The 27,310-nt window shown below is 41.5% G+C and overlaps 1 protein-coding gene across 4 annotated transcripts; it reads right to left on the bottom strand.

Moving 5' to 3' along the window:
• Positions 1 to 306: 306 nt before the first annotated feature.
• On the bottom strand, positions 307 to 26,423 carry FMO3 (flavin containing dimethylaniline monoxygenase 3). Of its 4 annotated transcripts, XM_059412430.1 has the most exons (10): positions 25,827 to 26,072; positions 24,775 to 24,912; positions 16,223 to 16,411; positions 11,825 to 11,987; positions 11,436 to 11,578; positions 7,906 to 8,105; positions 4,632 to 4,987; positions 2,031 to 2,103; positions 1,145 to 1,317; positions 307 to 674 (listed from the first exon to the last, which is right to left on the bottom strand). In XM_059412430.1, the coding sequence occupies exons 1-10, from the start codon at positions 25,935 to 25,937 to the stop codon at positions 655 to 657; spliced, it is 1,566 nt and encodes a 521-aa protein (XP_059268413.1). In that variant the 5' UTR covers positions 25,938 to 26,072; the 3' UTR covers positions 307 to 654. The 4 variants fall into 4 exon arrangements, with proteins under 4 accessions (XP_059268413.1, XP_059268411.1, XP_059268412.1 ...); XM_059412428.1 differs by lacking the exon at positions 25,827 to 26,072 and adding an exon at positions 26,317 to 26,423 and having other exon boundaries at positions 307 to 1,317; XM_059412429.1 differs by lacking the exon at positions 25,827 to 26,072 and adding an exon at positions 26,305 to 26,411 and having other exon boundaries at positions 307 to 1,317.
• Between the last annotated feature and the right edge of the window lie 887 nt (positions 26,424 to 27,310).

The following is a 27,310-nucleotide window of genomic DNA, read 5'->3' as shown; positions in this document are numbered from 1 at the left end:
AAAAAGAGAAGGAAAAGTACAAAGAAAAATGTGGTTTTTTGTTCCTTTCCCGTATATGTATCTTGCTGCCCCCCTGGCTTCAGAAGTGAAGGCATCATAAGAAGTAGGCGACGTAACCATGTATGGAGCCCTCTGGTGACTGATGACGAGGACAGATTATTTTATCTGCTCTATAATGGCAAACTTTAAAAAATGTTAAACTATCAGAGGTTTAACTATACAATGTGATAATACTTTCAAAAATCAAACTTTAGATTTATGCTGTTACCCCAGAAGTTCAGGTAATAAAGGCAGCAATTTTGGTAATGCTTTTGGTTAAATGTTTATTTATTTATTTGAGACATTTCATTCATCCAAAAGGCATATTTCATGTTCTACTCATTGTTGTTGACATTGTTTTGCTGCTACATGTTGGAAATCTTGTGTCCTGAGAATATAGCTATGATAAGTTCCCTCTTGTTAACTTTCGTTATCGACCAGGCCTCCGTGCTCTGCTCTTTGGCCAGGGATCAGGACTCATTGCCTGGAGGATTTGGTGTAGAACAAAAATAGAATTAATAGCCAAATTCTCTACTTGATCTTCCTGAAAATGGTTTGCAGGGGTGGCCGGAGGATGTCTATAACTCTTCCGCTGAATTTGCTCTTTGTTTAGATTTAAAGTATGTATTTCAAACCTTGATGGAAGGAGAAAAGAAACATGTCAGAATGTTTCAGGAGACGACTGAGATTAGAGGTGAAGAGTGTAATTGTGATGATGAGATGTTAGTGGAACCTAAAGAGAAATGATTAGTGCTGTCTTTAGATCATCGCATGATTCTTAAAGAGGCTTATTTAAAAGCCTGGAAATAGTACAGTTTTACTGACTAATGTCTGTTGAGTAGGAAAGTAGGAGGTGTGAAACTTTTAATTTTTAAATAGAAAAGTTCCTTCCTGGGTGTGGTCCGTAACTTTCAGAAGCCCGGGACGAATGATAATTAGATCAATGCAAAGAAAACAGCAATGAACAGAGCAGGGAGAATGAGGAGCCTGGCCCAACGGCAGAGCAAGCAAGGCTTCTGAGGGGTCCCGGCAGCCCTCGTCTTCGTGGGCTTCAGGGTCCTGTCCCACTGGGTCAGGATGGCATGTCTGGCTCCTGGCCACTTGCCTGGGCCCACCAGCCTAAACTGGTATGGGCTGCAAGGACCAAAGAACACCTCCACAGCCAGTTTGGGATCTGTGAGGAACAGCCATGGGATGTTGGGCTTTGCCCCGATGAAGGAGGCAAGTTCATCCATATATGTAATATAATCCGTCTGTACCGTCTCGCTGGTGCCAAACCTAGAGGTGGGAAGAGGAAACAGCACTGTGGATTCCGAAGCTCTGTGTACAAGTTTTATAGGAACAAGAACAGGGAAAACGCCTCCCATCTTTTTATCAGAGGGAATCGACGTCGGTCCCTTGTGTTGGTAAGGGGACCTCGCTTATTTATTCTGCACTTTGTAGCCTTTCCCAAGAGACCTGCATGCTGATCTCATTTGGACATTCCCCAATACCATGCAGCAGCTGAGAAAGGCCTTTCCATCCCCGTTCACCAGTGGAAATGATCTCTTACTCATGCTCTCGTTCATGGCCGCTGAGCTAGTTAGTGACAGAAGTAGGACTAGAGCTCTGTTCTCCTGACTGTTCTCATTTGCTGAGTCCTGTTCCTTAGAGCCATCTGGTTGGCGGCAACCTCTGTACCTTAGATGATTTATGGGCCAGAAAATAGAAGTCCACGTTCGTGCACTCCCAGACTCCTCTGATTTCAAATCCTTTCTAGGTCTTCTTTCTGTCATATATTGCAGGAGCCATGGAGGGATGAAATGGGACTGAGGACTGTGTCAGGGCCAAGGGAATCCTCCATGAATACTTGCTGAGTGGATGGATTTGCTCAGAGCTGTCACCTTAGAGAACTCACTCTGGACCATTTAAGACTAAGAGAGTTACAAGGATTCATGGGTTCTGATTTTTCTATGGAAACCCTAGACCTTTTTCACAATAGGTGCTCTTACCATTTGAGCTTTTTCCCTCTTTTTTTATCAATATCATTCATCATGTCTGTTACGGAAGGCAAAGTACAAGTTCCTAAAAAAAGGTGGGGGAGGGAGGGGGAAAGGCATGGTAATCGTTAATAAGTCTGGCATAAGATCAGCCTGCTATTTTTCCTTTTTAATAAGGATTTATGTATCACATTAGTATTTCCATTTTTTCAGGTCATTGCCTAGCAAAATAAAATCTTGAGCAAATCAACAGGTGGTCATTTTGAGAGAAACACGTAAGTCATTTCCAGTTTTCTCAGAACTGAAACGTGACATAATTAAAAACCCAGAACCAAAGAGCTCTGTATCTTTGTATCTTTGCTCTTAAACCAGTTAGCAAATGTTTAAAATCAGTTTTAAGGATTATGTTCTAGTCTCTCAGCTGTATTTTAAAAATGTTATCTAATAGTTTATAGCCAAAGTTATATCAGCATCTCTATTTTAGATTTAAGGAAAAAAAGTTCATAGGAAATTACCCTACTTTGTCAGAAAAAGGAAATTTCCAACAGGTAAGTTGCAGAGTCTATTTAGGTCCCAACTGTCTCTCTGAAGAGCCAACAGTTTCTGGGTGAGACGGAAGACAGGAGCTGTGCTCAGGACACGGAGGACTCGGGGGAGCCCCGAGACACCGGCTCCAGATTGGGACTGCCCAGATAGCAGGCTTATTCTGAAACAGGTTTACAGACTTCTCTGAAACCCATGCCAAAGCATGCTTTTGTGCCCAGAGGTACTTGAAATTTAGGGTAGTTTCTTTGGCAATTTTGGGATCACCTTGAAGAAGACTAGAAATCGCAGATCTGGTGGCTCAGGACCTACAATGGTGGCCTAACTCCTCGTTCCCGCAGTCCTCTCAGGCTGGGTCACCTGAACAGCCTTTGTAGGTAGGCATGGCCGTGTTCCAGACCCTGGACCTTGTCCTGTCCCTGGGCAGAAAGTCAGATCAAGAAGGAAGAGACTGTGCTCACTAGCCCCCCAGCTCCTGCCGGGGGTGCCTGTATCTGGCCCCTCTGTTCTGGCATTTAAATTCCCCCATATTGAATTATTTGCCTTATCACTCATTTCCTCTAAGGCTGAGTCTTTGCTTTGAATATCAGTTCTCTATCATTTGGTCTCTGCCTTGTCTCCTTTCTTCAGAGCCCAAGTGACAATGATCCCCGCAGAGTAGGTGTCTGACCCTGTAATGTCAGTCTCCCTGAGCCTGAGCCCTAATTCTGAGTGGAGCTTCATGCCACCACCTTCCTGCCTGTTGCTGTGTGGTGCGGCACATCTCTGACTTGGAGGAAAGCGTGGAGGAGATTTAAAGGGATCACTGATGTATGCTGCTGGCATGATATTGGTGATGGCCTGCCGATGAAGCGGGTCTCAGACACAAAGTGGCAGTCTCCAACTTCCTGTATGAAAGAACACTTAAATCCCAGCAAGTCAGGTAGGACCGAAGCCTTACATATGATTTCAAAGGGAGTAAACCTGCTAAGCTCCCTTTTCTAGGACCAAACAAACTTTGCACATTAAACTTTGACACCTTTTTTTGTTCTACAACCATGGACTTTTGTCTTCTGATTTGAATCTTCATGTAACTGCATTCGAACCTTAATATGAATTAAGGTTTGAGCCTTGTAACTTCTGTTGGAGAATGCTGCCCATTTTCCTTTCCTGACCTCAATCGAGTTTGCTGCTGTTGTTATTATTTTTTTTAAATTTAATTTAAAATTTTTTCAGTGTTCCAAAATTCATTGTTTATGCACTACACTCAGTTCTCCATGCAATACATGCCCTCCTTAATACCTACCACCAGGCTCACCCAACCCCCCACCCCCTCCCCTCCAAAACCCTTAGTTTGTTTCTCAGAGTCCACAGTCTGTCTTAGTTCGTCTCCCCCTCCAATTTCCCCCAACTCCCTTCTCCTCTCCAGCTCCCCGTGTCCTCCATGTTATTCCTTATGCTCCACATGTAAGTGAAACCATATGATGATTGACTCTCTCTGCTTGACTTATTTCACTATTTTCTTAATACAGACTCTCAGTATTCCTCTACCTTAGAGACTGATGATCTGCTACTCCTAGTACTTTCTGCTTCTAATGATCCACTGCTTGTTCTTATCTGATACATGACAGGGAGGAAGATAGAGCAGAAACAACACTGACTTCCCAGCAATCATAATTTTTTCCATGACTGTGAATATTTGAAGTTGGCTGGATATTGGCTTGGAAACATCTCTTATTAACCTTTCAAGCAAGGTCATTCTATTGAGTTTTGAAATAATAATTTTATAGAATTGTCATACATTTAAGACCAGAAGCTCTAGTGTTCTCAAGGTTAATAAGATTTTACAGCTCTAAGGAGTTATGAATCACAAAATACTTCTTGAATAATATCTTGTGCTATTGCATATGATAATCCAATGTGATATATTTTTAAAAGCTTTTAGAAGATAGTACCAAAAGTATAGAATTATACATTCAAAACTCGATAGGACCTAGGACTTTCCCGTTGTTATTATTGTTTTCACAAAGACTCAAAGGCATTCTTATTGACATCCCTCTTCCCCATCGATGACCTTCTTAGTCTACTTACCTTTTATTACTTGTACTGCCCAGCGGGCTTGCAGGTCAGCTGTGGGAATGGTAGCCCCAAGGGACTGGACAAAACCAATCACTGCCATGGTTGGCTTCTCCAGTTTAGGAGGGAAAATGCCTTTAAACAAGGTGACCTCATTGTTTTTGCACTTAATGATGGACTCATCAAGGAAGGGGTAGTCATAACTATAGCCCGTTGCAAAAATGACACAATCGATGGCCTCAAACACCGTGCCATCCTCAAAAATGGCTGAAGTCTCAGTGAATTCTCTCACATTCGGCTTAACGGACACCGTGCCGCACAGAATGCAAGCCGGGAGTTGATCATTAAACACAGGTTCTTTCCTCAGGGTTCTGTATGGGGAATAGAGACAACTGCTAGAACAGGATCATTTCCTCTTTGCTTTTCTGCTCCATAATAATTAATAATCAACTAATAAGGAAGAAGAAAACTACCCAAGCTTTTTCCCTTGTGCCATGGAGTCTCACCAACTTTCAACTTTTCAGTTTTGAAAAACAAAACTGAAGTAAGGCAGTATTGTGAAGTAAGACAAGCTCCTTTTCCTGATCTGTTCTCTACTTCCCATGATCTTTCTCTCCCCTTCAAACCTCCAAATCCCAGAATCAGCACCCATGCCCTCTCCCCTGTTAAAGATGTACCAGGAAAGATCCTAAATCTGGGTACATAGCTGGGCATTTGGATTTTTTTTCTTCAATTCTTATTAACTGTGAACCTCATTCGAATTAAAGTTTCTGTTTCTCTTGCCTCATCTTTCTCATCTGGAATGACAGTAGCTGTCATGCCCATCTCGGGTCATTGGGAAACCAAAATAATACAAAGATCTGGCCTGAGCTCTCTGGTGGGGTGGGGTGTGAGCCCCTTGCAGACAAAGACACAGGTCAGGTGAGGGAGGGAGTGCCAGGGATTTACACAGGAAGGAGGGGCCCAATTCAAATCTTTGGTTGGTGGAAGTCTGAAAAGAATTTTTTTATTATTTTTTGTCCAGCATTATTTAGTGAGTGTCAATAAATCTGAACTTTGGGGTGAAAGTGAGTAACACTGAAGAAAAAGGCTTTGGTCTTATGTTACTATGGGAGCTGAGAGAGAGAGCCACAGGGAGAGTCTACCTGGGACAAAACCGAGTCAAACAGTGGGGTGGGGTGGAATCCTGGTTGGAAAAAGGCTGGATTCAACTGTAAGAATTACCTGCCATTTATCTTAAACCCACTGCCATCAGGCTTTTGGCCCCACTGCCACCTGGAAACGCTCTTGTTAAGGCCACCAGGATGGTCAAACTGCCTGATGGTATGATCCACTGTCACTTCTCATTTTACGCAGCTTACCCGCAGGGTTTCCCAGTTGATGGTTTCCTCCTTCTTGAAACACTGTCTTCATTTTGCTTCCAGGTCTTCACTCCTCTCCCTCGTGATTCCTTTCCTACCCATCTGTTATTCTGTCTTAGTGTCTCCTACTGAATTCTCCTTCTCTTCCTGACCTCTATACGAGGACATACCCCAGGACTTCAGCCCTCAGACCTTTCTTCTTCTTCACCTACATTCATTCTTTTAAGAGATGTCATCTGGTTTCATTGCTTAAAGTACTATCTCTACTCTGGCGAATCCACATTTTTAAACTATGGTTTCACTCTCCCTTCTGTCTTGTTGTATCCCTAGGCTACTCAACATTCTTTTATAATGATGACTAATTGGCATTCCGACTTTGATATATTTAAGACTAAATTTCACTCCCCCTGTGGTCTTCCACATCCCAGTAACTGTCAACTCCATCCTGGCATCCTCGCTCAGGTCAAAAGTCTGGAAGCTATCTCTGACTTCTTTCTTGTTCTCACATCTGTTAGCCAATCTAACAGGAAGTCCTGCTTGGGTTTACCTTTAAGATATATCCCAAATCTGACCACTGCTGAGCATTTGCTGCTAACGGTCCTAGTCCATGTCACCAACTTCTGTCATCTGGGTTTTTGACAATAGTCTGGTACCTAGTCTTTTCACTTCCTTCCTTGACCTACCTCTATCCACTGAGTGATGACCACCGTGCCAGAGTGATTTCTTCGGATTAACTTGGAACTTGTCCCTGGCTTGCTCAGGTGCCTGCTCTGGCTTCCCATTGCATTCGAAGTAGAAGCCAGAATCCTTACGAGGGCTTACCAGGCCCAATGCCATCTGGCCATTTTGATGTCTTTTTGTTTCATCTCCTGCTGCTCTCACCATCCCCCTCTCCTCAGGGAGAGAAGGCCATTGAACATTCCAGTCATGGCCCTGAAGAGGCAGCGAACGAACCGTTTCCTCTGGGATATTTTCCCCCGGACATCCTCCTGGCTCATTCCTTCAGCTCCTTCAGGAATTTGCCTAAAAGTCTCCTTCTCAGGAAGGCCGTCTCTGGGGATGCTAGCGGTATGTGATCTCCTGCCACTTGTCTCTTGTCTGTTTCCTACTACGAGAAGGTAAGCTCACGAAGACAAGGATTTTCTGTGTTTTGTTCACAGCTGTATTCACAGGGCTTTACACAGGACCTGACACATAATAATGCTTAAATATTTGTTGAGTAAGTTAACTTTGATGTAAACAGTTTATAATTTGGATTTTTCAACACACATCAAAGTAATTTCTTATGTGTCTGAGCAATATGTCTAGGGGGATATTATAGGAACAAGTGAGGAGGAAGCTGAAGGTATAGATGTTGTTGCACATTTCAGTTAAGGGCAGGTGATGAGAGCATAGCAGGAAAAGTCCTGCTTTGCTGAACTGAACTTTGCCATGAAGTGAGAGTCAGTAAACAAGGTGGTTAAGAGTGAGGGGCTCTGGAGTCAGCAGATCTGGGTTCGTCTTGAATATTGCTTCTGCCTTCTGACTATGGGACTTTGGTGAATTCATTCAGTACATTGAACCTCAGTTTTCTCATCTTTAAAATGGGGATTATAATAGAGACCTCCCCATAGTTGTTCTGAGGATAAGATGAGGCATGTCAGAGCCTTGCGGAGTCACACTAAGTGCTTAAAACCTAACTATTACTATATTTGCTTAAGGGACTAATTCCTGACTCATTATATAATTTTCCAGCTGTGCAAATCTGGTAACAAGGATTGTGAAACAAGAAATCACGCTGCATTTTTGCAGTTCTTCATCCCCTGAAATGTGAGACGTGGTTATTTCACTAATATTATTTTGATTGGTTTGGGAGTTTCAACACACACTGTGAGATGCTGACACTGAAATAAAAGTTGGCAGGCATGTTGTATTTAACTCGGCGTTACCCGTTTAAAGGCATCAAGCCGTAGTTCTCATGCTTGAATCTCGCGTTCATCTGCTTCATGTACCACCAGTCGGAGATGGCTGTCGGCAAGTTGTTCTTGAGGAAGGTTTCAAACCGGGTGATAAACACCATGTCCCATGGATAGCCGTCATCCCAGACCCGGCTCATCACCCAGGAGCCACTTCTGGAACTGATGATGACCTTAAAACAAAAGCCCAGCAATTTAACCATTAAGTAGTGACCATCTACAGTGGGTACTGTGGTATGTCCCTCAGATCTGACTTTTGGAATGGAGTTATCACAGCAGCTACTGGGAGTGTTGCCAGAAGGCCACCATCAGCCATTAGCCCTCTTTGAGAGTTGCTTTGGTTGAAAAGGGAAGGCCTTCCCCAAAGTCTTGTTCTCTTTCCGGATTCCCTGTCTTCAGGGTTTGTTTGATGCAGGGATATGAAAGTCCAAACTCTCACTCCAACTTGGGACAATCCAGAAGGACAGCTTTGGAGTAGGGTAGAGGGTAACTTCCTTCCCTTGCCTCAGAGGTACTCATCCCAAAGCGAATGCAAAGAGAATGCAAGAAATTTGGCATCAGAGTACTATAGGCTCAAATCCTGGCTCTGCTACTTACTAATTATGTGGTTTGGGGAAAATTTCTTGAACTTCTCTAATATTCGGTTCCCTTATCGGTAAAATGGAGATAAGAAGTACCCGCCAGGACCTGCGTGAAATTTAACGCAGTGTGCTTACCATGTGGTAGGACCACCACCACCTGATGCGGAGAATGTGTTCCTTCCCTCCCTTTCTATCATGATAATCCCTAAGGGTATAGGTTTTCAGGCATTTTTAAAAAAGAATTTTTATATATAATGCTATTTCAAAGTATGTATGTATTATGTTTAGCTATAAAGGAAGCAAAAAGGAGAGACTAGGGAATCAAACTGCTGAGAGCCCCTGAAATTGGCCTTGCTTTCCGCTAGTTTATCATATATACAGCTAATGGATGAATCTCTTAAAACTATGGCCTCATGATATCTTTCCTTAGCTCAAGAAGCTGAGGTGATTTACCATCATTTGTAAAGAAATTCAAATTCTTTAGCCAGTCATTCAGTCCCTTAAAATAAACGACATAACCTGACTCCCGTCTTCAGGTCCTGTAGCTGCTCTGTTCCTTGGAATCAGGTCTGACGTTCAGTCCTCTAACACTTCATTAATTTCCCCCGTACTTTCAAGACGACGATGGACATGTCTAGTCCTCAGTTATCTTTTCTGTAAAATGGGCATAATAAAACCCAGCGTACTTTCTTCCCACAATTGAAGGAGCACGTTTACACCCGAGCACTGGAGTAGCGTGGGCATTCCACGAACTGCTGCTGTGACCCATCTCCGTTCCAGCACGATGAACCACGAGGTGGACTATGCTGTCCTCACTCCGGTCTCCACACTGTCCTGAAGGCCGTTCTCCCTTTTAAGAGCACTCTTCACCTCCTCCGCAACCGTACGACTCATGGATATCCTTCAAGGCCTGGTTCAGGTCTCCCCCCTCTGTGAGGCCCGCAGTTCCAGAATCAGAACCGCACGTTCCTGGAGCATCACCTGGGCGTCCCTTGTTCCAGGGGCAGCTCTTGTACTGTTGTTAGACTTTCTGCTTAACTCTTGAGGTTAGGTTTAATTTACGTCCTACCCATGTACTTTTTCCAAGTAGATTTTAAGTTCCTTGATGAGAGGGGCAGAGAGTTGACTTCTTTGTGTCTCTACACTGTCTCCGACAGTGCTTTGAACAGTAGACAGGAGCATGTTGTTATGCCATTTGTCCTGTCCTGATCGCCTGGCTTCACCGATGGTATCACCGTCATTTAAAATGAGGGTTTTGGGGCGCCTGGGTGGCTCAGTGGGTTAAGCCACTGCCTTCGGCTCAGGTCATGATCTCAGGGTCCTGGGATCGAGTCCCGCATCGGGCTCTCTGCTCCACAGGGAGCCTGCTTCCTCCTCTCTCTCTCTGCCTGCCTCTCTGCCTACTTGTAATCTCTCTCTGTCAAATAAAAAAAAAATAAATAAAATCTTAAAAAAATAAATAAAAAAAAAAAATAAAAATGAGGGTTTTGAAGGGGCGGGGGGTGGGAGGTCGGGGAACCTGGTGGTGGGTATTAGAGAGGGCACGGATTGCATGGAGCACTGGGTGTGGTGCAAAAATAATGAATAATGTTTTTCTGAAAATAAATAATTTAATTAAAAAAAAAAAGAATAAAATGGACCTGTGTCGCGGATGCCCAATGTGATGTCAGTAGGCATAGCCTCTAGAGCTAGAACTCCTATCTGTGGGCTTCTGGGCAGTCGGTCCTAAAGGATCTTCCACTAGCAGGTGCCGTTTTTCAAACTCCTTCCCTTCCCCCTGTGGGCCCTGTCTCACCTCTTCTCCGTTTCCTTTACAGCCTCTCCTTCTACCAGCCTTTTCCAGACCCGATGTGTTGCCACGAAGGGGTCTTGTCTCCGTTTCTTGAGACTCTAAGCTTCTTCCTGCTTAAGATCTTCTTCCTGGAGTCCTGACACGGAACACTTTTCTCAACTTTTTGCTCTGAACTTAAATGCCATCAGCTGGAAAGGGCCTTCCCACTTCCTTGTCTGAGGCCCTTATCCACGCTTTTCCTTGTTTTTTTTACTAGCACTTTTCACAATTTTCACATTATTCGTGCATTTACTTATTTAATATCTATATGTTACACTAGACTCTGAGTTCAGGGCGGGCATCGTGTCTGTTTTATTCTCCGCTTTCTCTCCAGCACTCAAGCCAGTGTGGCACACAGTAGGCTCTCAGCAAAGAAGTATGGGACGACCGTATGCGTGAGCGAATGAACATAGAACTCTCTTGCTGACATCATATGTAAATGCTTTGACTACTTACCAAGCTCAAAATGTAGGTTCGAATTCTATCTGCTTTATTTATCTTTGTGAGAAAACTAACAGTCAGAGGGATTGATGTATTAAACTCAAGAGTGTCAGAGTCATAATCTTAACCCTAAATCCACACTAGTGTCAGAGGCATTGCTGACACGTTAGATACCAAATTGTCCTGAAGAAGATTGTTGAATGACATCACTCCTTAGTGATATTCTGCCTTTGTCACACCAAACCATTTAAAACCTCACTTGGGGCGCCTGGGTGGCTCAGTCAGCCGGACTCTTGATTTTGGCTCAGGTCATGATCTCAGGGTTGGGGGATCCAGCCCCATGTGGGGCTCCCTCCTCAGCCTCAGCAGGGATTCTGCCTGACATTCTCTCCATCTCCCTCTCCCTCTGCTTCTATCCCTGCTTGCACACACATCCCCTCTCAAATCGATAAATAAATCTAAACAAAAACTAAAAACCAAACCAAAACCTCACCTGTTATGGAGGGAACCTGAGATGCATGAAACTGCTTCGTCTTCCAGTCAAGAACCCTGCCCACCACTACCCCCTCCCTAGTTCCTTATCACACCTTCCAAATGGTAGCTGTCTCGGTTCCCTCAGAGACAGCTCCTGACTACCTGAGAAACGGTACCTGTTCAGCTGTGTGACTGAGTTCCGTGGCAATATCACAGCCTGAATTCCCCAGGCCCATCACCAGGATTCGCTTCCCCTTGAATATTCCTGGCTCCTTATAATCCCGGCTGTGGAAGCATTTGCCTTTAAAAAGTTTTAGTCCTGAGTGAAAAGTGGGAAACATAGGAATCATCTGGTTTCCATTAAAAAAAAAAAAAAAAACTGTTGTAAAAGACTTGTGGGTGAATGCAGTTAAAAAGAATATGGAACTTTAACAGTCCGGATATATTCCATGTAATAACAGAAGCATGCTTTAATTTGATCTGTACTTTTGAATATATAAAAAAATACTGTGAAGATATTCCCTCATGCCAGATGTGTAGATGGCAGACTAAATTTCAGCCTTACCTGGAAAGGACTCTTTTGGTAGGTTGGGGTACACATGGTGTCCAGAACAAACCAACACAGCATCAAAGACGGCTGATTCTTTTTTACCATCTCTTTCGGTGGTAACATCCCATTGACCAGTGACTGAGAAATCAGGACGTTTATTTATACCCGATACAAGGGTCTGAAAGAAATACAGAAAGATTGCCTTTTCCATGCTAGCAGGTACATTTGACACCAACTTGACAAAATAGTATGGAAAAAGTCCTCAACAGTGCCTTAGGAAAAATCATCCATTATTAACATACATATTATGGGGGAGCCTGGGTGGCTCAGTCGGTTAAGCCTGTTCCTTCAGCTCAGGTCAGAATCCTGGAGTCCCAGGATTGAACCCTGCCTCGGGCTCCCTGCTCAGCCACGAGTCTGCTTCTCCCTCTGCCCCTTACCCTGCTCATGTGCTCTCTCTCTCTCTTTCTCTAGCTCTCTCTCTCTAAGTCATAACTGAAACATTAAAAAATTTAAAAAATACATATTACAAATTTAAAATTAAAAAATTAAAATATCAAATGGTAAATATATATTTTTTGTGATTTTATTTGATTATTTGAGAGAGAGAGAGAGAGAACATGAGTGGGGCACGGTGGAGAGAGGAGCAGGCCCCCTGCTGAGTGGGGAGCTGGCCATGGGGCTAAGTCCCAGGACCTTGGTGATGAGGGAGCAGGAGGCTGGCTGAGGACAAAGCAAGAGCTGGCGCTTTGCACCCCCCTTCATCCGCTCCCCTCCATATGTGTAGCATTCCTCAGGCACCCCTGACTGCCATAAAACGATAAATAGTTAACTTGCTGAGATCACAATCCTACAAGACAGGAGTCTCCCTTGGTTTGCAAATGTCCTTGAGATTAGCAGGAATGTAACATTCCACCAGAAACCTAAATCTCATTAACAGGGATGCTTGATAGCAGGAATGTAACATTCCACCAGGAGACTCTCAATTGTCTTTATTCTGATGGTATTCTTTGCCCCAATAGCCCTTCTGAATACCCCTTTGTCCTCACCTACCCAACTCCTGTGTATATAACCAACCACTCCTAACAACCCGGGGCAGCCGCATCTCTGCCTGCCCACGGGTCCTGTCCCCGTGCTTTAATAAACCACCATTTTGCACCAATGACGTCTTAAGAATTCTTTCTTTAGTGGTCGGCTCCGAACCTCCTCACCCCACCGAACCTGACTTAGGTTATGGGACTTCATCATTGGGATCATGACCTGAGCTGAAGGCAGATGCTTAACTGACTGAGCCACCTAGATGCCCAGGTAAATATACATTTTTATCCTCACATATCTTCTTGGGTAGAGCCCGTATGTTTTGTACTGAGTGACTCCCCTCTTTGAGATGTGACAGTGAACTCAATCATAGCTTACATGTGGCGTGTACCACATGTACTAAGTAATCTGGTGGCCAGTCATTTTTGTAGTAACAATTACTACTTCTTGACATATCTCTTTAGTTATTTTAATTTTTAACATTATTGTCTTAAATGAAAGACATCATCTATATTCAGAGAATGAGTTCTCAAATTAGTGTGCATGAGAACTACCAGGAAAGCTTATTAAAGTACAGATTCCCAGGCCACAGTCCCAGATGTTCTGAACCAGTAGATCTGGCATAGGATACGAAAATTTGAATTTCTAATGCACTCCCAGGAGATGTTGATGTTATTTGGCCCATATACTGAGTTTCACTGGATTGGATTATCAGTAAATATTTATTCACAGCTGAACAGCTGCCTGTAGCTTGGTATGTTCTTTTTTTTTTTTTTTTTTTTTTTTTTTTTTCCCTTTTTTTTTTTTTTTTTTTTTTGTGTTTGGTTTTTTTTTTTTTTTTTTTTTTTTTTTTTTTAAAGATTTTATTTATTTATCAGAGAGAGAGGGGGTGGGAGAGAGCGAGCACAGGCAGACAGAATGGCTGGCAGAGGCAGAGAGAGAAGCAGGCTCCCTTCCGAGCAAGGAGCCCGATGTGGAACTCGATCCCAGGACGCTGGGATCATGACCTGAGCCGAAGGCAGCTGCTTAACCAACTGAGCCACCCAGGCGTCCCTGGTATGTTCTTTTGTCAAAAATATTTTTTCAGCTCTTCTGATTGTATTGGGAAAAGGACCTCTGTTTGGTACAAGTCATTCTTATAAATTTTATTATGTATAGCATTTCATACTGATTAAACACAGTGTGAAATGTACACAGTACACAGATTTGTATAATGCCTGTTACTTATGAAATACAATAAAATAAGCACTTATGAATCCATAAAATCTTACATATCATTTATTTAGAATAAGTCTAGGACTATGCATTTATTTATATTATGATAAATGGTTCCTTTTTGGATTATAGTTTCTGGTTTTTGGCTGCTGGTTTACAGAAATGCAATTGACTTTTATATCTTGATCTTGTATACTACCAATTTCCCTGACATTTTTATGTTAATTATTATTATTATTACTATTATGTTACACTTGATCTTAGCCAAAAGGCCAAGAAGCTTATTATTACTATTATTGTTAACTTTTATTTTATTTTTTCAGTGTTCCTAGATTCATTGTTTATGTACCACTCCCAGTGCTCCATGCAATCCGTGCCCTCCTTAATCCCCACCACCGGGCTCACCCAACCCCCCACCCCCTCCCCTCCAAAACTCTGTTAGTTTCTCAGAGACCACATTCTCTCACAGTTTGTCTCCCTCTCCGATTCCCCCCCTCCGATTCCCCCCCAACCTTCACTTTTCCTTTCCTTCTACTAATGTCCTCCACGTTTCCTTGTGCTCCACAAGTAAGTGAAACCGTATGATATTGACTCTCTCTGCCTGACTTATTTCACTCCAGTCCCGTCCATGTTGATACAAAAGTTGGGTATTCATCCTTTCTGATGGAGCCATCATACTCCATAGTATTTATGGACCACATCTTCTTTATCCATTCGTCTGCTGAAGATTTTGAGATCCAGTACCTTAAGCTTACAGCACATCTCAGTTTTTGGCTAGTGGCTACCGCATTGAGCAGTGCAGATTTAAGATAATATGTTTCTGTGGATCAAGAAAATTCCCTTCTAATCTTAGTCTGGTGAGACTTCACTTTCTTTTTTCTTTGCTTTGCTTTTCTTTTAGGTAGTTTATTTCATTAATTTCTTTCATTAAATGTTAAATGGATGTTAAATTTTATCTAATGCCTTTTCAGAAGTTAGTAAATGTGTTGTTTTCTTCCTTTGACAGGGTTTTGCACTAAATTACATATTTATATTTCGTGATATTGAAATATTCTGTATTCTTAGCCCAAACTCAACTCAGTGAAGATGGTTCATTTTTTAAAATATTTTGTTGGATTCACTTTTGAATTTTTTCCACTGACATTCATGAGGGAACTATGTCTGAATTTTCTTATTTCCTATTCTTTTTGTTTGCTTTTGATGTCAAGGTTATAATGTCACAGAATAAGTTGGGAAGTCATACTTTGATTTTTAGTATCTGGGGTCTATAAAATATTGAAATAATTTGTTTGTTGCAAATTTGGAATTACCTGTGGAAACTTTTCTTAATGGGAAAAATTTTAGTTTCTGATTCAAAAGAATTCTAAGTTCCAAAAGACCTATTCAGACTTTCTACTTCTTTCTGTGTGAGTTTTGGCAAGTTTAAATAAAAAAAGATTTTAACTGTAACCAATTTAAACCTTATTTGGCAAACACTTTTATAGTATTCCTGTTACATTTTTTATTTCACCCACATCAGTTTTACCCATTTTTTTCATTTCTAGTATTATTTATTTGCATCTTTGTTCCTTTTTCCTCAAACTGTCAGCTTTTTATCTAATTTTTCCTTTTGAAAAGATGAACTCTCTAATCTTATTATGCTTTTCTATTTCATTAATTTCTTTTTATTATCTTGTTCATTCTATGTTCCTTTGGGTTTATTCCACTTTTATTTTCCTAATTTCTTTATCTTGTTTTTGAAACTTTTTATTTTCTAAATAAGTATTTAAGCTTGTAATCTTCATGAAAGTTTTGGTCTTTATGCTTCCCACAAGTACTGATACGTAGAATTTATCATTCAGATATAAAGATTTCCATTGCAGTTTCTTCTTTGAGCCATAAATTGTTCAGAAAAAAATAGTTTTGAATTTATAAATTCATGGCTATTTTACATTTATTTATTTCTTGTTGATTTCTAAGTTAATAACATTTTTGTCTAAGAACTGAATATGTGGTATTTTATAAATTTCCAATGTATTCTCTGAATCTAGGGTCAGGGGACCACAATATTAAAAATGTTGACAATAAGGAAGAAATACTGAAAGGAAAAATAAGAATCTGCTAATAAATACAGAATTCCTCACAGTTATGCCTCAAACTAATCTTTTGATAGCCTCTTACCTTAAATTGTATGTATCTCAGGAGCTTCTTTTCTTTGGAAAATGCAGTGATATATTCCTGGAGCTTGCTGTTGTGCATAAAGTTGGGGAAGTCATCAGGATATGGGAAGTCTGGGAAACACATCATCTCTTTGGAAGAGTTGGTAAAGACAGACTGGTAAATGCTGGCTCTGCCTTCCTCTGCGTGGTCCTGTAAATGTATCATTTCAAATGGAAGAGAGTTTGTCAATGGGTGAACTTCCCATGGTCAGTTCCAGCTCCAAATAATTATCACTCACCTTTACCCATAAGTTAATTCAGTAAGATGAGGAATAAATTAACTTTACTTAAACAGTTTGATGCTAATCAAGGAAACTTAGAATATGGACGAATATATCTTTCTTAACATTTTTTCTAAGGGAAACAAATTTTGAATTTCATTAAGCCTTTTTAGGAATATATAACTGGAATTGAAGGGGAAAAATCTAATATATGTGATGATGATATGGATTAACTTTGAGGACATTATGCTAAGTGAAATGGGCCAGTCACAAAAGGATAAATACTGCATGATTCCACTTATATGAGATATCCAGAGTTATCCAATTCACAGAGACAGAAAGAGTGGTGGTTGCCTGAGGCTAGGAAGAAGGGGAGTTATTGTCTAATTGGCAGAGTTTTAGTTTGGGAGGACTGTAAAATGTTCTGAACATGGAGGATGGTATGATTGTACAACAATGTACAACAATGTACAACATTAAGCTTATGCTTAATGCCACAGAACTACACACTTTAAAATGGTTACATGATAAATATTATTGAGGTATGCTCACCACAGTAAAAAAAAATCTTTAGCATATCATGAGGTACTTCTGGTGAATTAGAACATAATATTTTCTTACGTACCTAGGGCAGAGAGGACTTAAGGTACATTTATAATAGTGTTTTTCAAATGTTTTTGGCCACAACCTATAGTTAGTGATGTATTTTATATTGCAGCACAGTACATGCACACACACACACAACATAAGTTTTAAATAAATCATACCTAACTATTTGAGTTGCATTCTAATATGTTCTATCCTTCCCATTTAAAAATGCAGATCGATTCATTAATTTATTTCATAACACCCTAATAGGTCCTAATTTCTAGTTTGAAAAGCAATGATTTAAAAGAAGCGGAAGGGGGAAGTGTGGAGGACTGGGTGGGAGAAAGGGGACTAGAGGCTGGAAGGAGGGTGGGGGTCAGTCACTCCGGTCTTAACGTTTCTTCTTCGGGCCGAAATGTCAAGATTAACATACCTCATGTCAAACACTGAGGGCAGAGAAGCTTCTGTTTTCACATTGGAGATTTTGATAAGATATCACTTATCTTAAAGACTCGCCCTGGACCAACCTTGGTAGGGGGAAGTTGCCACAGAGGAGTCAAGGAGCAGTGATTAGGAAGAGGCAGGATCGTAGCTTAGCTCTCTTGAACACATTTAGTTCGAGCAAAACAGGGAGCTCCCACTTGCTCCCAATAGAAATGCAGAAATTAAAAAATTTTTTTTTAATCTTTATTAATGTACAGTGTTTTATTAGCTCCATAGAAGCATAGTAATTATCTGAGACTTGTAGAAGGTCACCTATCAGAGAGTTGCCATGGAGGGGGCTAAGTGGTGTTTTAGGAGAAAGCTGGAGAGCGGCCTACTTGGTTTAGGAACTTAATGGGAAAACTGGATCTTGGGGAGGTTCATAGGAGGCAAGTAGCGTTTAATCAGCAAGGTCATTTGGCCTCTAAGCTAAGAGAGGACAGTCTCCAAGTTCATCAACTATCATCTTCAATTTAAGATTCCTAAAGGATAAGCATGAATGATAACAAATACAACAGGGGCACCAAGAGACTAGAGGGGCCAGAGAATAGTCCCAGAATCTGTGTTTGGATTTGAGAAACTTCGGCTTTCCTCCACCCCAAGGTCATATAAGTCCTTTTTCTCCATAAGTTCAGATACAATCTTGGAAAAATTCAGGGGTTGAGAGGATCTGATAGACTGAATTTTGATCCAAAAGATATTTGGAGATTAAGCTGTGCCAATTGGGGGTACTTCTTTTGTCTTGGAATGCTTTTATGCTCCTCCCTATGTAATTTTGGATATTTATCTGTTGTCCTATTTGTGCTAGACACAAAAGAGTGACCTGAGCATTAGTAGTCTAGTCTGTATTTATGGATAAAAAGCATTGCAAAAGATCAAGAACTCACAAGGAGATCATGAGAGAAGATGAGAGAATCCCCCCGTTTGTAGCCAGCAAGGAAACAGAGACCTTAACCTGACATCTGTAAGACACTGAGTTTAGCCACCACCCTGTGTGAACTTGGAAGCAGGTTCTTCTCTAGTGCCTGTAGGTAAGAGCCCAGCCCAGCCCAGCCACGCCTTGGTTTTGGCCTTGTGAGGCCTTAAAGTGAGGAAGCTGAACTACGCTGTGTTTCTTGACCTACATAACTGAGAGTTATAAATGGGTGTTGTTATGAGTTGGTCGGTTTGCAGTAATTTGTTATGCAGACTTAGAAAACTAATACAAGGGCAGAAGTGAGAAAGCCACGGTTGGGGAAAATTATGTAATATTACACCAAGGGAGGTAAAGTAAGAATGATACTAATCTTTGAGACAGGTTTGAGGTAGTTTTGCAACTGGCTGCTCCAGGATATCAGTCTTGATTGATCTGCAGATTTTCTTAGGCCCCCAAAGTCCTGATTGCTGAGGACGGAGCTGCAGCATAATTAAATACATCATCTGTGACTTGCTCTTTTTCTTTTTTTAAAACAATTTAAACAATGATGGACATCTTACTGTTCCTACTCAGTGTTACATAGTGCCTCTCAGAGCCCATATTTATAGACCAATCCTTAGTTGATCAGGTAGAAAGTTCATTAGGGAATGACTAGAGAGTCAACAATTGCATTTTTAAATATAATTTTTTTGGAGGGAGGGGTCAACAAAGAACAAAACCCTGCTTGTTTAATGGAAGTAGATTTATTCTTTTCTGGTTAGAAAAGTAATCCGAGCTTCCGATTAAACGTGACCAATTATATATGATGAGGGAGCAGGAGGTTGGCTGAAGACAAAGCAAAAGCTGATACCTTACTATGGAGTATGATGCCTCCATCAGAAAGGATGAATACCCATGGACGGGACTGGAAGAGATTATGCTGAGTGAAATAAGTCAAGCAGAGAGAGTAAATTATCATATGGTTTCACTTATTTGTGGAGCATAACAAATAGCATGGAGGACATGAGGAGTTAGAGAGGAGAAGGGAGTTGGGGGAAATTGGATTGGGAGGTGAACCATGAGAGACTATGGACTCTGAAAAACAATCTGAGGGGTTTGAAGTGGCGGGGGGGTGTGGGAGGTTGGGGTACCAGGTGGTGGATATTACAGAGGGCACGGATTGCATGGAGCACTGGGTGTGGTGAAAAAATAATGAATACTGTTATGCTGAAAAGAAATACATTTAATTTAAAAAAAAAAAAAAGCTGGTACCTTGCACCCCCTCTCCATCCACTCCCCCTCAGTAATATGTGTAGCATTCCTCAGGCACCTCTGACCTTATCAATAGCACAAATTTCCAGAGGCAAATAACTCTGTTCCTCAAGCCCTACTGTCTCCCTCCCGATGATAAACAAAACTGGAGGAGGCGGAGGTAGAAGGGAATGTAAATATAGTTAAACCTAAATCTCACTAACAAAGACGACTGATAGCAGGATTGTGACCCCCACCAAGAATCTCCCAACTATCTTGATGTTAATGGCTGGCCTAAAGACAACGTTGATCAAGCCACAAGGGCAAGGCCTCCGATATCTTGGCACCTTGTAGGCCCTCTTTAACACACGAAAACTCCGTTGAAACTTCCCTTCCCCTCACCTTCCCCAACCGTAGGGTACAGAACCTGCCATCCCTCACAACCCGGGGCAGCAGCTCTTCCTGCCCACGTAGGGTACAGAACCTGCCATCTCTCACAACCCGGGGCAGCAGTTCTTCCTGCCCACGGGTCCTGTCCCCGTGCTTTAATAAACCATCATTTTGCACCAAAGATGTCTCAAGAATTCTTTCTTGGTCATTGGCTCTGGACCTCAGCCCACTGAACCTCACTTAGGTTCTAGAACTTCATCATATAGATGTATTTAACTCTTCTTTCACCCAAGTCTTTATTAAAACGACTGTAAAAGTATCAGAGGTATGAAGCCACAGGGAAGTAAAAAAAGAAAGAAAAGTAAGAACAAACAAAACCCAGCGAGAACATCTTAGAAGATTGAACATAGATGAATGACGACGGGTGTAACAGACCAAAGAAAGCCCAAAGCTAAGCCTCGGTCTAATCAAATAAGAATCCAGATCTAACAATGATGTAATAAGACATACAAGGTCTAAAGTCTTTTTTTTTTTCACATGTGTAACTTCTCAGAGAACGACTAGAGGATGTAGTCTGAATGTAATCTACTAACAGGAGAGACTAAACGAAATAATAGTATAATAAGGGCTCCAAAAAAGAGGGTTATCCCTGCAGCAGTGATGCAGCACTTACTAGAGAAGGAAGACAAGCAGAAGAACTATCTTTAAGAGACAATTAAAAGAAGAATTAAGCAGATGGACCAGCCAGTGTGTTTAAACCTATTGAGAAGAGAACCATAATTGGAGGGAGAGCTTGGTCCGGGATGAATCACAGATAGTATTTGTAAGGTTAAACAAAGCATACAAGGCAATTACTAACTCCAGTGCAAATAAAAGTTGTTCAAGGAAGAAAATGTAATCAGAATCTACTGAGTGGCTCCACAGTGACCAGTATTTACACGATTCTAACAATATAAACATGAAGGCTTGTTTAAACAAAAAAGATCATAAAACCATATGAAGAAGGAGATGAAAGATTCTGTAAACGGCTGTGACTTTTGTTCCATGTAATTTAAAGGATTGCTGTTTGTATGTAACACATTCTATAACAAGAAATGAGGAAATGGGCCAAAAATGAAAATAATGAAACAGAGAATTTAAATTTAGTTTAAAAGAGGCCAGCTATTACTTTGAGTAAGGGGAAATACAGTGTTGGATGATCTTCTGATTTTTCAAAGAGGACAGATCTCTAGATTTTTATGTAAAGTATCATGATTTTAAAATGTTAAATTAAAATCTAAAAAACTGCATAGATAAAATAGAATAGATTAGGGGCACCGGGGTGGCTCAGTGGGTTAAACCTCTGCCTTCGGCTCCGGTCATGATCCCAAGGTCCTGGGATCGAGCCCCACATCGGGCTCTCTGCTCCACAGGGAGCCTGCTTCCTCCTCTCTCTCTCTGCCTGCCTCTCAGCCTACTTGTGATCTCTATCTGTCATATAAATAAATAAAATCTTTAAAAAAAATAGATTAGCTGCAGTACAAAAAGAGCCAGTTTGCTAACTCTAAAATATATAAAAACAATTTATTTTTGTCTAGTAATTTTGTGATTTGTGGGTTTGGGTGAGGTTAGAAAGCTTGGTAGAGATTACACATTAAGAAACAAATTGATCCTAAGGGTGGAATAAAATCAGGGGAGGTGAACAAAGGGTTATTCGCCCAGAAAAAAAGAGGATTATTCATGAAACTTTGGGCCCAAATCCGGACACTTTATTGATGTATTGTTCTGGGATCTCCTGGGAAAAAGAGACATTTCCCTTTGACCCGTGGCCTACTCCTAAAGTACTCTATTTTCTCAGTGATCAAAACAGGTGAGGGAAATCCATCATTCTGGCTTGAGATCAGTGTTGCACATGAGAACTAGGAGGGCACAGGGAGGTGCGACAGGAAACAGCCATAGTGGTGAATGGTCCGCACCTTTATTTTTTCACACTTAAGAAGTTTTTGGATACCTCTCAAAGGGGGAAAAATGCTGAGAGAATGTAAAGTGTTGACTTTAGAAATCAAAGGTAATGAAAATTCAAAATTAACAGGATTTTACAATATGATCCCATAATGTGAATTCTAGGCATACAGCGTAGGCTCCTAGTGGTGTTTGAGAAATAGGGGAAGTTATGCCACCACCTGCGGTGCAGACCCTCTCACAGAGGTGATTAGGAAACTCTGAGTAACCAGTGTATTAGTTTCCTGGGTACTGTAATAAGTTAACACAAACCTAACGGCTTAAAACAGCAGGAATCTATTTTCTGAGAATTCCAGAAGCCAGTAGTCAGAAATCAGTATCACTGGGCTGAAATCAAGGTGTTTCACTGGGCTGTGTTCATTCCAGAGAGTCTAGGGGAAAATTCATTTCTGTTTCCTTCCAGCTCGTGGTGGATGCCAGCATTCCTTGGCCTTCTCAGTACCCAGAGGCCACTTGCATCCCTTGGCTAATGGCCTCTTCCTCCTTCTTGAAGATGGAGGTCAGAACAGTCAGAGCATCTTCAAATCTCTCTTTCTGCTGAAGTGGTCACATTATCTTTCCCCTTCTATCTCTGGGTGTCAAGTCTCCCTCTGCTTCCTATTAAAAGCATACATGCTATGACATTTTTAGCACACCACATAGTATAGAATTTCACCATCTCAAGATTCTTAACTTAATCATATCTTAGTTTTCCTTATTAAGAACATTTGTGAGTTCCAGGGATTAGGGCCTGGTACCTATGGGGGGGGACCATTGTTCAGTTGTTCAGCCTACCACAGGCCATTGGCCCCTAAAGATTCACATCTATTCCACATGCAAAATACATTCACCCCATCTCTTCACCTCCAAATCTCAATCCATTGCAGTATCAGAGCAAGTCCCGAATCTCATCTCTACATCACCAGCTCAAAAGTCCCAAGTTGCATCACCTCAATTACCCAAATCAGGTATGAATGAGACTCTGGGTATGACCTTTCTGGGCCACAATGCCTCTCTGTCTGTGGACCTGTGGACTAGCACACAAATTCTCCTCTACTAAAGGACAACAATGAGACAGGTGTTGGGTGCCAGTTATAGATGCTCCCATGCCAAAAGGGAGAGAATGGAAGGAAGAAAGCAGTTAACAGTCCCAATTCTGAAATCTAGTAGGGTAAACATTATTAGGTTTCAAGGTTTAAGAATAATCTTCTGTGTCTTAAGGCTTCAGCCTCTGGGTCTCAGTTCCACCTCTGGGGTGTCTATCTATTTTTTTTTTTTTTCTTTAGAGAAGCATATGTTTGCAGCTGAGGACATCATCAATCTATGATGCCAGGTTCAAATGTCAAAGTCTTTCCTGAGCAGCAGGATATGTAGCTGCTCTCAAGAGCTGTATGGGCAATACCTACCGCCAACAACGTTCCGCAAAGTGAGTCTGAATACGGGGACTGGCCAAGATTCCTGTGCAAATCCTGCTGGTTCAATAGGCCATGTACCAGAATGGCACCCGGCAGTTTACCGAGGAGTTAAACATTCAGGCTGGAGGGACAGACCAGCTTGAATCAGGATCTTGTCTTTGTCACTTACCAGCTGTTTACTACTTTTTTTTTCTATTTAAGGTTTCAGATTCATTTGTCAAAACTCATACCTCCCTTATAGGATTGTTGTAAAAATTTAATTCAATGGGAAACAGTGTTAGGCATGCAGAAAGCGTTCACTGGAAGATCCCTAAGAATCAACCGAGTGCTCACCTGAAGCCCTGTCAGCACATTTCAGCAACACAGTCAGGCTCTACGACATCATACAAAATGTTGAGGGGTTTCAAGAATTCTTTACAGCCCAGAAAAATAGCCATATTCTCATGTCTTTATAATATTTAAAGAGTTGTCACAGATACTGTCTCCTTAAATTCAATCTATTTGAGGTATAAAACATAATACTTATTTTGCACTTGAGGAGGAAATGGTAGCTTAAAAAGGGTTATTGCTCCTCCCAAATTTGCATATATGAATGGTCTATCAGAAGAAGAAGAAGAAGACATATGGGGTAGGCTTAGCCATGCAGTGTTCCTCAGGTGTGGGACAGTGAGGGAGCTGGGGCACGGGCAAGCCCCTCACACCTGCCGATGAGGTTGTCAGGCAACAGAGGAAGTGGTTTAATGGTTGCATGAAGGCCTGTCTGCTGACAGAGTCATTATTATGAATGCACAGAGACTAAAGGACATTGAAGAACTTCAAATCAGTGTACCTTCTTCTTGGTTCCTCCTTTGGCAGTATCATTAATTATATGGTTTTTGTAAGGCCAAACAGCGCCTGAAACCTTAAAACCGTGGTCATTAAGTGGACCTTTAGTTAACCTTAACAAAACAATGAGAACAACTCTGTTTTTTAAATGAGTAACTCGTACAGTTACATTACATAAGCCTAACCAATATTTGCCCTTGAACTTCATTCCCAGAAGTGGCTCAGTTATTAATGGTTTACCAGCAGTGAATTCTGTACATAGAACCTACAAAACTAGCTCACTATCTCATTTACTTCTGAAGTGAGCAAGCAACTTACTTTCCAACCTGCTCCTGTGTTTTGTAGATTCTAACCTAAGAGGGGCTATAACCGCGTGGAATCTGGTTTGGAGGCTTGTGCTTCTGCAGTGTGTTCTCACATACGTCACACCTCACTTCCTGGTTTTCTGCACTGATGTCCCACTCACCGAGAATTTCCACAGGCCCCCAACATCTTCACTCCTCTCAAAGCAGGTGGGCTCCAGCCCCTCTTCCAGACAGCTTCTGATGGAGGCTAAACCACTGACACCAGCTCCGATGATGGCCACTCTCTTCCCCATGGTTGCCTGTGCAAAGGCCCAAAGAATATTACTAGCAACAGTATTGCCGAGAACAACTACTACTACTACTACTACTACTACTACTACTACTTCTCCTCCTCTTTTTCCTCCTCCTCCTTCTTCTCCTTTTTATATCATTCTTTGGCTTACTTAGAAACTTTGGGGGCACCTGGGTGGCTCAGTTGGTTAAGTGTCCCCTTCCTGATTTTGGTTAAGGTCATGATCTCATGGGTTGTGGGATTGAGCTCTGTGCTCAGCAGGGAGTCTGTGTGAGATTCTCTCTCTCTCCCTCTTTCTTTGCCCCTCCCCCACTGGAGCTCTCCCTCTCTCTCTCAAATAAACAAATAAATAAATAAATCTTTAAAAACCTTTATTTTTGCACTGACAAAGCAATATTAAAAAATAGATCAGAACTCTTTTTACTAATCTAACTACATTTTGCTTTTTCTCTATGATTTCTTTTTTTTTAAAGATTTTATTTATTTATTTGACAGACAGAGATCACAAGTAGGCAGAGAGGCAGCAGAGAGAGAGGGGGAAGCAGGCTCCTTGCTGAGCGGAGAGCCCGATGCGGGACTCGATCCCAGAACCTTGGGATCATGACCTGAGCTGAAGGCAGAGGCTTCACCCACTGAGCCACCCAGGCGCCTCTCTCTCTGATTTCTAAAGAGAATTTTTTTTTTTTCCCAAAAAAGCAGCACTTTGTATTTAGTCAACTCCCCAAATTAAGAGACGGATGGTCCAACATATGTATTTATCTTTTTTGCTTTTGGCCTTTCATCATTGATTTTCTACCAGAGAGAGTGAATATGAGCAAGAAAAGGAGATTCACAACTAAAGCACATATGCACACAGTACCCGCAAACACATATGTGTATATGGATGAAGAAACAAATACGCACGTGTACGTGCTCACACACATTTATTTCTTCTTTCTCTTTGACACGAGACTCAATGAGGAACAAGGTCAGGGCACGTCCGCATTTCAGCATAGCAGCAATCCCCCCATTCCTCCCTACAATGTTCTTCATCGTCTCAGTTAAAAAGAAAAGTCCGTCTCTTCTCTAAAAACTTCTTTCCACTAGCTGCGCCTTCCACCTCCATTCTCTTTTTTAAAAATTAGATTTCCTGATCTTTTCCTGTTTCTGACACGATCTTTAGGCCTTACTATTATTTCTCTCTCTCTTTTTTTTTTTTCTTTTTAGGCAACACCACCTAAATATGTAGTGAAATAGACTTGGATGACAAGAACTTGTCCCTTACTTCTCAGGGAAAAAAAGATCTCCCTGAATTCTATGTCGCTCTCACTCTGACCGCATTTGGTAGGAACCTTAGATTCCCTCCCCGTGCCCCTCCTCCCTCTCAACCCATTATAGTCTCATCCTTTCCCTCTTCTACCTTTTTCTTTACCTTCCCTTCTGTATGTTTACGTCCGGCTCAGGTCGTTTGGGCAGTTGGGAAGGAGAATGTTTTCCCTGGGCCAGCACTCCATGAAAATTATTGGAAAATGGGAGGAACTACTTTTATCTGTTTTTTTTTTTTTAATATATTTTTTTTTTATTTTGGGGGAGGAACTGCTTTTAAAGGGGAACTCACTTCCTGGTCTTCTCACAAGTGAGCCCACACCGCCAGCTCCCCAGGTAGGCGGGGCTCTGCCCAGTCTCCTGGCTGCCCAGTGCCTGCTTTCCCTTTAGTCCAGGTAAACATGATCGCTGCTTACACTTCTAGGTACGTGGCCTGGCGTCAGGCAGTTTTCCCTAGATGACTTGGTTTTCTGCTGTGTTATTTTGAAGCTTACCCTGTTTTACTCAGTCCTAATTTTTTGAGGGGTATCTCCTAGTAGCCCCCCAATACTATAGAAATCTAGCTGCTTAATTGACATATCCCAGCAGTAAAAATGGGTTCTCTATGTTCCTTCCTCCAGTTCTCTCTTTTGACTTTTGGTCAAAGGCCTGGATTTCGCAAATTGGTATTTCTTTGATTTGGGGAGACAGTGCACCATCATGGAAAAGATCAAGTTTAATAAATTGACCCATTAGTACCAGGTAAAGTTATGATGGTGATAAGATTAATCAAGCTGCACCTAACTCCCACTCCTGAAATACAGTGAAATTTCTAAAAATTCATTCCCTATCAAGCACATTCTTGTATCACTTAAATTATGACACCTCAATTACTCTCCCCATTAATTCCTTCATTAAGCAGGTGATACTTAGCACAAACTGGCATATATTTCATTTTGGAGGAACCACTTTTTTATGTCTTTTGGAGATGTTAGTGCTCATCTGTAAAGTAAATACAGTAAAGTGAATAGACAAGACGTCAGATCTCCATGTTGTCAGATGAGCAAGTCACTTAACCTCTCCAATTCTTGGTTCCTTCGCTAATGAAATAGGGATACTAC

This window comes from Mustela nigripes, chromosome 10 (assembly GCF_022355385.1).
Source record: "Mustela nigripes isolate SB6536 chromosome 10, MUSNIG.SB6536, whole genome shotgun sequence".
Taxonomy (NCBI): Eukaryota; Metazoa; Chordata; class Mammalia; order Carnivora; family Mustelidae; genus Mustela; species Mustela nigripes.
Note: the sequence above shows the minus strand (reverse complement) of the source record. Positions and strands in the feature narration are given on the sequence as shown.

Excerpts from the sequence above, each read along its gene's own strand:
- FMO3 (XM_059412427.1), bottom strand. The coding sequence starts at position 25,937 with ATGAAGAACATTGTAGGGAGGAATGGGGGGATTGCTGCTATGCTGAAA. Across the intron at positions 11,988-16,222 it reads TGAGATACATACAATTTAAG|ACCCTTGTATCGGGTATAAA; the intron begins GTAAGAGGCTAT and ends TATTTCTTTCAG. Across the intron at positions 1,318-2,030 it reads AGAGGGAAAAAGCTCAAATG|GTTTGGCACCAGCGAGACGG; the intron begins GTAAGAGCACCT and ends TCCCACCTCTAG.